General features: G+C 41.5%; 1 protein-coding gene across 19 annotated transcripts in view; it reads right to left on the reverse strand.

Annotated features, from left to right (window-relative positions):
- Window positions 1–1,526: 1,526 nt before the first annotated feature.
- The window catches only part of OSBPL6 (oxysterol binding protein like 6), a 208,390-nt gene continuing 198,909 nt past the window's right edge, over window positions 1,527–11,007 (reverse strand). For 18 of the 19 annotated variants that reach the window (XM_072811108.1, XM_072811122.1, XM_072811119.1 and 15 more), the window contains 4 exons: window positions 9,931–10,075; window positions 8,399–8,525; window positions 6,584–6,706; window positions 1,527–5,310 (listed from right to left, as the gene is read on the reverse strand). In XM_072811108.1, the coding sequence (XP_072667209.1) occupies window positions 5,202–5,310; window positions 6,584–6,706; window positions 8,399–8,525; window positions 9,931–10,075 (504 nt within the window). In that variant the 3' untranslated portion in view covers window positions 1,527–5,201. The remainder of the gene's footprint in view (window positions 5,311–6,583; window positions 6,707–8,398; window positions 8,526–9,930; window positions 10,076–11,007) is intronic. The other variant, XR_012023837.1, reaches the window with a different exon arrangement.

The following is an 11,007-nucleotide window of genomic DNA, read 5'->3' on the forward strand; positions in this document are numbered from 1 at the left end:
CCAAAAGTACATTGTTACCATTATGTTGGAGACCATCCCCCCCAACACACACACTGCAGAGATGGAAATGAATCCATTAACTTACACGACCATTTTGATATGAAAAAGTTAATTGTCTTCTTTTTAAAATCTAAACTTTCTACGGGGCTACCAGATATATAACTTAATGAGATCGTCTCATAATGTGTCGCTGCTGATGGTAGACACCGTGGCAGTGGCACGGGAGGAGTTTGGAGGCATCCATATACCTGTACGCACAGTCTTCTAGAAAAGTCCCATACGTAATAAATACAAGAAAACATGCAGACTTTAAGAAGCAATGAAAGCAGATCAAAGATTGCCTCAGGGTGGCAAATGTGAAGGGCAGAAGAGGCATGATAAAGGGGCAGAGGAAATGTTTGGTGGTGATGGTGTCAAGAGTGTACATAGATGTCAAAATGTACCAAATTATTCATATATGTAAAGCTTATGTCAGTGATATCTCAATAAAAGCTTGAAGTGACTGAAAAAAATTTCTAGCAACATACCATTTCCTAAAGAAATAGCTGGATGAAGACAAACACGGGGTGCAGGAAGTTGGTGCCTAAGACAAAATAGTCTTAGCATTCTTCTGTTTAACAGCATTAAATTGCTGCTTACCTTATTAACTTAAAGTAAGAAGACTCAAATAGAATTATACCTTATTTTCTGAAAACTCGAATTCCTTTTATCTATATTTAGAAGGAAGGTATAATAGGAAAAAATGGCAGAAAATAAATTATTTTTTTTTCTTACCAATGAAGAAACCAAGGAAACAAATAATATATAATTATGGGGCAATTTTTAATCCACAAGCATTGAATAGTGTTCCACGGAGGCTAAATGCAGTGGTTCCCTGCAACTGTGCATAAATACTGCAGATTCTTCCCATACTCAATGACAGAGTGCAAAAGAACAGACATGTGTATCCCTCCCCCTCAGTACATTAGGACCAGAGGAAAGAGAAGAATATTGGGGCTTTTGGGAAACAAAAAGATGCAGGTAACAGGAAACCACCACATGTTAAGTTGGCTTAATCATGGGGCTTCACTTGCTTCATATGTTGGGCATCCTGCTTCATCACAATGGTTTCTAAAGACTTCTGTTTTTAGATCTCATTTGGAAAGAATTAAAGCTAACCCCTTCTTAAGCAATTTGCCATCTTCTCTAATAGCGGAGGCTGCAATGTCCCTGCAATTCAGGGACACAGAAGTGTTCTCACACGGGTACGTAAGCTGTGTCCTCATGGTCATGTATTAAAGCTGAACAAAGTCAGGCTTAGCAGAATGATTCATGCAATGTACTCTTTATAAGCTGTCAATTCTACACAAGAGGTGTGTAGTTAAAAATTAGAGGGTTTAATCATGTTTTGATAAGCAGTATTTCTAAATGACTGGGAAGCTTTTTGGAAACAAACAAAACCCCAACAAAACCGAAGACACTTTAATCTTAGCTCCAATTACATTTTTTCCATCTTTCCCCCAAAAGAACATTTCTGGAGCACAAAATAGATTCATAATTGTTTAATTAGATACATTATATATATCCTGAACATAATGGCTCCCATAGAAATAAACTAGTCTTTTGTACACAAACTTTATTTACTGTGCCACATTCATAATATAACGACTTGAACCAAGTGCAAACATTTATTACACCCCCTGGCGTGTGAGGAGCTCTGCTCCCCCAAACACTTCATTATCTAGGATGACAGGGAACAAGATTAGACAAGATGGATAATTAGTTTTTTTAATAACAAAATCATACATTAGATTATGATTATAAAGTCTTCTCCAGTCACAGCTGTAACAGAACTAAGCAAACCATTGATTGGGTTCCTCTTTTAACCCCTGCCTTCCAAGTGCCCCTTGGGGCAGGGGGCTAATGACTGATTAGTGGGATTGCTGCAAGGCACAGGACCAGACGAATGAAGAGGAGCAAAAGGTTTGGAAATCAACAGCCTGGTATCCTTTGTATTGATACCCCCTTGGTTTCTCTTACTCGGAAAATATGTTTGGTAGTTTTTATGTCACATCTAATTGATAGGTAATATTAAAAGGTATCTTAAAAGAGGTTTATTTTTACAACTGCCTGGAACTTATTGGGGAACTTTAAGTAACCGGTGAAAAACAACGACTTAATTAAAAAAAAAAAAAAAAACAGTAACAGCAAAATCTGAGAGTAAATTTGCACCCTGGGTGGCAGCATATGGAAGCAAAATAATTAGTTTTTGGTCGACCTTGATGAGTGCTGGTGTGTGCCATCGATCTGTTCAGTCTAGCCACATCCATGGGACCATCATCACTTATCACTGCTTTCCTTAATGACCAGCTCAGAAAGATGAAGGAAGAAGCTTATGACTAAATCAAGGCGGAGGTATACAGATGAACCAAATCTCTATTTTAGATTGTTTTAGGGAAAAACAAATAAGAAAAGTACCCTTAAAACAAAGAGCCTTATTTAAAATTCTAGTAAGTCAGGTTTTATCAGGAACGATCTAATATGTTTTTCTATCCGTTTGCTGTTTAAACTAGTCTCAAAAGTCCCCAAATTATGCAGATGACAATCCCAAACAGAGTAAGTTTCACAATTCTAAAACGGTGATATCAATAAAAAGTTAAAAAAAAAGGGGGGGGGGGTAGGGATGAGGCCATTACATGGGTGTGAGTACTTAATAGGGAGATTCAGGTATCATAGGAATATCACCTAAACTGAACTGATTGCTTGAATTGGAAGTCCAATCGGGATATCTAGAACTCAAAAGAGATTCTAAACCTGGGATATGATAAAATGTGGTGCTTTCCATGATGTGACATTCTTCTCATCCACATCTTGAAATCCCAGAGTTTCAGGTTTGCTCTGACCAACATTTACCTACTTGATTTGTAGCTTGAACTTATTATCTAGCAAAGGGCCTCTCTAGCAGTCACTCGTTTCCTCAATTACAGCGGAATGTGGGGGTACAGCAGTTGCTTCCCTGATGGGCCTTGGGTCCTCTCTCAGCCGTCTGACCGTCTGACTGATGCGCCCATGGTCACCTAGTGCTTGGCCTTCCTGCTTCTCTGCTTGCAGTACCTTTGCGTTGCAGAATTGTCTTATTTTCAGGCTGTTCAGGGAAGTGCCAGTAAGTACAGACCAGAACCACTTTAAATCATATTTAAAGCTTCACCGACTGCGGGAGGACAGACTTCCAAGGGGAAGACCACGGAATTCAGATGAAATTCTAATTAAAATTAAAGGCCTGGGTCTCAGGACGCAGATAAAAAAAGACCTCAAGATGAATGCACAGGAAAAAAAATCAGTAACAAAGGGAATAACTGTACTACCTCGAGGCAAGCCACCTATGGATTTCAAATGGAAATTAAAGGCATCGAGAATCCGAGGGAGGGTGTTGCTCCAGTGGAAGGCTAAAGTCTAGGGGTTAGGGGGTTCACTGAAGGGAAATTTCTCTTCAAACCCTACGGTACACATAATGTAGGGCACTCAGGTAGGAGGAGGGATGAGTTTCAAAACTAAAACACCGTTCCACCTAGTGGACACTGCAGGCTTCTCCCTCCGGCTCTCAGGGCAGCGGTGGTTGAGAGCGGACTAGCCACCGATTAGGGATGCTTGGCTGAGGAGAGAAAACACGAAAATCAACACCTCGTAACGAAACGTAAGATGTCCATAGCCTTGTTATCAGAGTTTAAAATAGCGCTTAAAATCCGATGGTAAGAGTCTAAGAATAAAATATATGTCATTTTCTAATTCTCTAGGAAAAGCTCCATCAGGAGATTTTTTTTAAACATACAGGCATTTTTATATAGTCGTCTACGTGCAGAAACTCAGGAACACTGATGCAAGTTTCTTACAAAAGCCTCTGTATACTGGAAGAAAAAAACAAAACAAAACAAATCCTCAAGTAGGTAAAAGCATATTTCTGCCCCTACCCCCACCCTGCCTTTGTTGGGATGGATAAAATCCTTAGCTTGTTTTTTTTGTTTTTTGTTTTTTTTTAATCTCTGCCAAAAGCAAGGCAAATGCCTAAGACATATCACACAGGAGCACTTGATGAGAATATAAAATATGGTTTTGCATAGAACTCATACAAACAATGCAAATAAGCTACTAAGTACCCTTGCTTGTGCTCCCAGTGGGGTCCCACCGCTGCCCATGGGCCAGGCGCAGCACAGCAACGCGGGCCACACTGGGCCGCCCTCCAACCCAGCTGGGGGGCCGGTGGCTCCTAAGCCCACGCACAAACCCCACGTGCTTTTCGTTATTACTCCCTTCTAAGGTTTTAACACTGATGCCAAGGGTTCAAATCAAGTACAGATATTGCCAAATAACAGGGCACACCGTGAGGTGAGGTGCAAGAGGGTTTATTATCTGGTGGCGGGACAGGAACTGGACGAGCGACGTGAACACACACCTCTGCCGAGCACGCCTTTTGCTTCTTGCCCTTGAGACAGACCAGACCGTCGCCAACGTTCCAAGTAAAGCAGGTGCAGTCTACTCTGCAAAAATCCCCTTCCGTCCGCCTTCTACGCGTTCTGATCCCAGAAAGCGAATCGTGCCACGATTCGAAAGAGCTGTCCCTCACATGAACCTATGCGCACACATTGAAAAAATGATTTATTTGTACATCTTTGCATTTCTTAAGGCATGAACAATGGCGTACAGATGGAACGGGGTTCTGAGAAGTATCACATCTTTGTGGACAAGGTCAGTAACAAGTACACCACGTCAAACAGACACACTCGAGGTCGGAGCTGATCGACTGGCGTCCCCGGGACCCCCCGCGCGAGGGGCCAGCGCTTCGGGACAAAGGACCAGGCGCGTGGTTTCTGCATCAGGTCGCCTCGCACTCTCTGGATCAGCGTTAAGCACCAGTTACAGTTTGTTTTCTTTACAGACGCTTCAGACTTTGGGTTTTATATTCTGCTCCTTTTATTCTGCTTTTCGAGGAGGGCGTGGATTTTTTTTTTTTTAAGGGATATGGTTGCAGCAAAACAGAAAGGATCCGAAAGTGGTTAGGGGCCTTGTCTAATGCACTTCTGAAAGTCCATTATAAAGATGAATAGAAAAGCAAACGGTGGGTTTTCAGTCGACCCAGAAACCACGCGGAGCTCTAGGAAACATAATTGTGCATAGGTATTTATTCATTCAGAGCGTGATATGTTGGCTAGCTCTACATTCCCAGTTTACCAAAGAACAGGGCTGTCTACTTTGCTAAACCCAGGGTCCTTTCGCAGCTCCCAGTAGGTATCATTAGAAACCCAGGCTTCTCTTTGATTGGCATCAATAACTTTCCTGCGGAGACATAAAAATCAGCATTAGACACAAATCACATCAAGGTGGCCTGGTAATCGGACCAGCTCCCGTAGAGAAGATGTATAGGTATGAGGGGTACTTTGTAAGCCAGTTAGTGTCCTACCTGCTTATTGGTGACTGGACTATTTTTGACCAAAAAGAAATTCTTTTTTTATTTGTTTTTATTGTCTATTTGAAATAGAAGCAGATAGAGTCATGGGGTGGGGGCAACGGGCACGAATAAATCACTTCTAGGCAAGGCTAGAAAGTGAACTGCCCCTGAAAAAGCAGGTATGGGGCACCTGGGTGGTACCCAAGTCGGTTAAGCACCGACCCTTGGTTTTGGCTCAGGTCATGATCCCAGGGTCGTGAGATCGAGCCCCACATTGGGCTCCACGCTCAGTGCGGAGTCTGCTCTGGATTCTTTCTCTCTCTCTCTCTGCCCTTCCCCTTGCTCTCTCAAATAAATAAATTAATAGGTCTTTTTTTTTTTTTTAAAAAAAAAAAAAGCACATTTAAGTAGAGCTTCAGGCCCCAGACCCACAAGAACAGTCTCTGCTTCACTTTCAGGGAGAAGTATGTGACCACAGTAGCTCTGTGAGCCCCTCCGTGGTCCCGCCCAGAGCGCACTAGCAACATCTACAGGGCAAGGCTGCATTGCTCCCAGGCGATGGTCATGAGATGGCAACTCTAAAGGGTGTGAGGTTATTCTGAGCTGATCTGCCCCGGCTCAGGAGGGCAGCAGATGGATTTGGAAAATACAGCTGGTTCTGTGTGAAGTATATATAATCCTGCAAATAATCCTGTAATAATGATCCACGATCCTACCACAGAAGGACCAAACCTGAATGACACAGCCCCATGTGTTAGAAATAACACTGGATACTAATGAAGCCAGGATGACTTGTGGGTAGTGGGGTCCGACTGGGGCCTTGAGCTGAGGGAGCGGAAACAAGTTTCCACCGTTCTAAATGGTGTTGCTGAAGTACAAGGAGCATTCTGTGCAAGGCCCTCACCCTTTCTGCTGCCCACAAAAAGCAAAAAGCTGTGGAGGAGAAGTGGGTTTTATCATTACAAACTGTTCACAAGTGCAAAACCTGGCTCATTACTTTCCCTTAACCCAAACTGAAGTTTAACTGAAGTCAGTTTAAGTTACCTGGACACTAACCCATCCCTCATTTCTTTCTTTTTTTTTTTTTCCACCCAGAGTCTCTCATTGCTGCTGGCGATCATTTGCAAAACATGAGCTTGCTAGGGGAATGAGCTGACTTACTTAAAAAATTTTGGTATGTGTTCAAGGTTGTTTTCTTCCATGTAGCGCCTTCGAGATCTCTGGAGTTCCTCCACCCGTTGCTTCTCTGCGGCTGCAGCTTCTAAATTTCCTTCTTCCAAAAATCTAAGAACAACACAGTTATCCCTCTAGCACAGCGTCCTCTTTGCTGAGAAAAAAATAATCTCATTTTGGATAAAGTTACCCTCTAGTGGCTGAGAATATAACATGGTGGACAGTCACACTCTGATAATGTCCCCTCGCTCCCGGCCCAGGCCTCCCGTGCACACACTTGCTGTGTGTGTAAACTGACTGATTTTATACAGCAATGTAAAGCTAGGGCTAGAAGGGGAGTCGTTTGGCCTTGAGGACTCTTCTGTGCTCTTTCAGGTTCTCTAACTTGAGATTTTCAAGATGATGAGCGAGCCTGGGCTTAGGACAATAGGAAGTACCAGCTAGCATTTCTTTTCCATATTCTCTGAAACACACTTGGTAAAGGCCAGAGGAGGCAGGCGGGTAGCTGGCTGTTCTCCACCTACTTTTAGAACAGATTGAGAGGGAAGGAGTTTCCCTGTTTTATCAGAGAGACTCAAACTGGCGAAAAAGGAGAATCTAGAGTGAAATAAGTCAATCGGAGAAGGACAAACATTATATGGTCTCATTCATTTGGGGAATATAAAAAATAGTGAAAGGGAATGAAGGGGAAAGGAGAAAATATGAGTGAGAAATATCAGAAAGGGAGACAGAACATGAGAGACTCCTAACTCTGCGAAACGAACTAGAGGTGGTAGAAAGGGAGGTGGCGGTGGGTGGGGGTGACTGGGTGACGGGCACTGAGGGGGGCACTTGACGGGATGAGCACTGGGTGTTATGCTATATGTTGGCAAATTGAACACCAATAAAAAATAAATAAAAAAAAAGAAAAAGGAGAATCTAACACTAGGGGAGATTACAAAAAAGTTCACAAAAAGGAAATGGATCGTCAATGAAATTCAGGGAGGGAATAAGGGGGACAGAATCGAGAAAGAAACAACAGGCCTGGTGGTGATTTGCAAAACCTGTACTTAAATTTCAAAACGAGAGCAAAGAACAGGGATTCAATATAAGGTACATGGAAGTTTGTTGATCAATGTGAATGTCAAACAGTGAGATCTCACGTTCTGGGGGTGGGGGGAATGTAGTAGGAGGACTAAACAGCAGGACATTCAACACGGGAACCTTTTGGCAGAAAACACATAAAGCCACAAATACACTGGAAACAGAAAATGATCTTGGGTGGAATCTGTGTGGCATATAGCATTTTTGGAACAAGGAAAATTAACTCTGTAGGAATGGACAACACGCACATAGAACCATATAAGAACAATAAAAAATAAGGATCAGAAGGTATTAAAGGGACTGTATTTTGAGTACATCTCACACCCTGTTTGAGTACATCTCAAAATCATGCTGGCTAAACTCCAGACTTTAACTCGAAGCATTTCTAGGTGCTCCTGTAGCTTATCTTTCTATTCTTCATAGTAAAAGCTAGTCCATGTTACAGAGTAGTAGAAGTAAAGAGGTGAAAACGCTGGAGGAGGTTTTAGTGAAGACAGAGTTCATGAATTTGCATACTTCTGGTGAATTTGGGGTGGGGGGGCAGACGCCTTTGGTTAAGAACTGTGTTATCATCTGTGGGAAACTTTGTGGAGCGAATAAGGGAATGAGTGAATGCTTAAATGAATAAATAAATGATGGTGGTGAAAATAAGCCTCAATGGCATCTGTAGCACCACGCCATGGTCTAGTGTCCATTTCAAACATCACTGCCAATGCTCACCTCTGATCTGGCCGGAATCGGGCATCTGTCGATGGAAGGAGATCTTTCAGTACAGGATCTAACTCATTGAGCTCAATAGCAAACCTTGTGAAGCCATAGTAGAGCTCATAGTTGGTTGGCATGGAACCTGGAATGATGCCAATAAAGCACTGTGATTGGCAAAGAGGTTTAAGAAAGCCTGTAAAAGCGGACTTAACCCAGGAACTTAATTAAAATCCATACTAATACCAAATCTGTAGTCATAAAAACCAGATTAGATTTTTCTTAAGCAAATTGAATTCGTTGTATTTTGCTAGATAGGAAACTTCGTGCCAGCTATCAGAACTGGGAGATTCATATGTTTAATAAAATCCAGCCTTTAAAAAAAAAAAAAACTTTGTACATATAGTACTCTTTACTGGCTAAACTCTGCCATGATTTTTTCCTCAAATATTTAACTGGGTAACTAACTGCTGGGGTGGTTAACTAGGAACATTAAGATTTCACCAGAAATTTTACTTCCTTTTAGAAAAGCTGCAGATCTAAATAGATATTAATCTATTGGCACATTTTAATGTAACTCAAAGGCAGATCTTCGTATGCTTCTTCGCTTGTTGATGTATTCCAAGCTCTTAGAGTAAAGCTTAATGTATAATCACTACTCAGTAAATAGCTGCTGCATCTATGAACTAACCACTCTACCAGTAGGAAATTTAAATACTCATTGAGGTCTCTTAGAAAGCCAACATCTAATTTTATTTTATTTTTTTTAAAGATTTTATTTATTTATTCATGAGAGACACACAGAGAGAGAGAGAGAGGCAGAGACACAGGCAGAGGGAGAAGCAGGCTCCATGCAGGGAGCCCGACGTGGGACTCAATCCTGGGTCTCCAGGATCACGCCCTGGGCTGAAGGCAGCGCTAAACTGCTGAGCCACCCGGGCTGCCCAACATCTAATTTTAAAGTTAGGATATAACTGACAAAATTGCAATGAAAATAACTATCACGTGGACACTTGTTCTCTTTACCCCTGATATTCAATTATTGCTAGTGTATTACCGGAACTCTCTCGATATCTTTCATTAAATGTCAACATATTGCAGCTTTTCGCTGCTCAAGTGAGAAGATCACTTATTCTGGCTAAGTTATTGACTTTGTGGATTATAGATGTTTGCAGGCTTTCCCTTGTTTTATTAGAACAGAGAATAAATGAGTAAGGATTTAAGTTTGTATAGTTCAATTCTCTAAACTCTTTGATAAACATGCCCAGTTTTTGAATGTAGGTATTGCATGCAGAATGACTTTACAGGAAGCCCTATCTCTGACCACTTGTCAGATTAGGCCTAAAGTTTGTAATCCTTATTATCAAAAGTTGTGATTTACATAGTTTATATGTTAAGTATAAAATATAACTATGCTTACCATCAGCATCTATGTTTTTAGTTTCGCTATTAAAAAAAAAAAACAGAAGGTGAACTGCATGAGATGGGACACTCCCTCCCTTCTGTCACTCAGGTGCCTTCCGGAGGCAAGAGGCTCCAGCTCCTCTCACCTGGTCTCCAGATGCACTTTGCCGAAGGGGCCACACCGCAGTAGAGCCCTTCATGCCACTTCCCGAACAGCCGGTGCACCACCTTCCCCTCCTGATCCATTACAACCCCCTGGACTTCATTCACGTTAGAATTCCAATAATTCACCTGGAAAACACCAAACCCCAGTTAAAACATCCAATCTCCTTAATAACACCAATCCCTGTAATTTCTGTACGGAAAACTTTCTTACCTTGGAAGTTGCTCATTCCAACCACTTTCAGAAATCTATCTCAAATGTTTTATGTGAAAGGCTTTCCAGGTGCTAGTTGGTTTAACTTTAAGGAAAAGGATAATCTCCACTCTACGCTAGACCATGCATCAGGGCTGGCTCTCCTGCACTGCCAGGTTTCCAGCCTGGAGTTCTAAAGTGTTCAACTCAGCCTTACAGGTTTTGTTATACAAGGTGTATTTGTCAAGGTCAAAGAATGGAACATAAGTTATGTGACAGACTGTAGGTTTGATCTATAAGTTGTAAATATTTACATATTTAATATTTAATTTATATATTAACACTTAATATATGGAAACATTTAAATATTTACATATTTAATTTAACTTATGTATTAACATTTAATATATGGAATAGGGGCCTCCATTTGTACTTTTGCCCTGAGCTCCGCAAATATTAGGGACAGGACTAAATCGAGGTTTCTCAGGGTCCACAAATCTAAATGCACACATTTACTGTCATCACCCAAAGTAATGATCCTGGCTTTTCAGTTCTGAGCCATCTAATGAGTCCACAAGAGAAAAAGGAAAATGGGAAAAGTATCTTGAGTAAAAATAAAGCTCTTCAATTAAAATGAGCATGACCTTCTAAGGTGGCTTCAAACGTTTTCACTAAGAAGAGAACATTCTGAGTTTTAAGACGCCAGTGTGTTTAGCAGAATGAGATCAGGAGTGGACTAGATTAAAGGGGGTGGTGGAGTTTCTGGACCATGATGAATCCTGTAGCACACCCAAACATGAGGGCAACACTGCGTGTTTCACTTTAGACCAGAGCAACTGGGGGAAAATGGTATTTTGGAGGCATTCTA

Source organism: Canis lupus, chromosome 34, assembly GCF_048164855.1.
Source record: "Canis lupus baileyi chromosome 34, mCanLup2.hap1, whole genome shotgun sequence".
Lineage (NCBI taxonomy): Eukaryota > Metazoa > Chordata > Mammalia > Carnivora > Canidae > Canis > Canis lupus.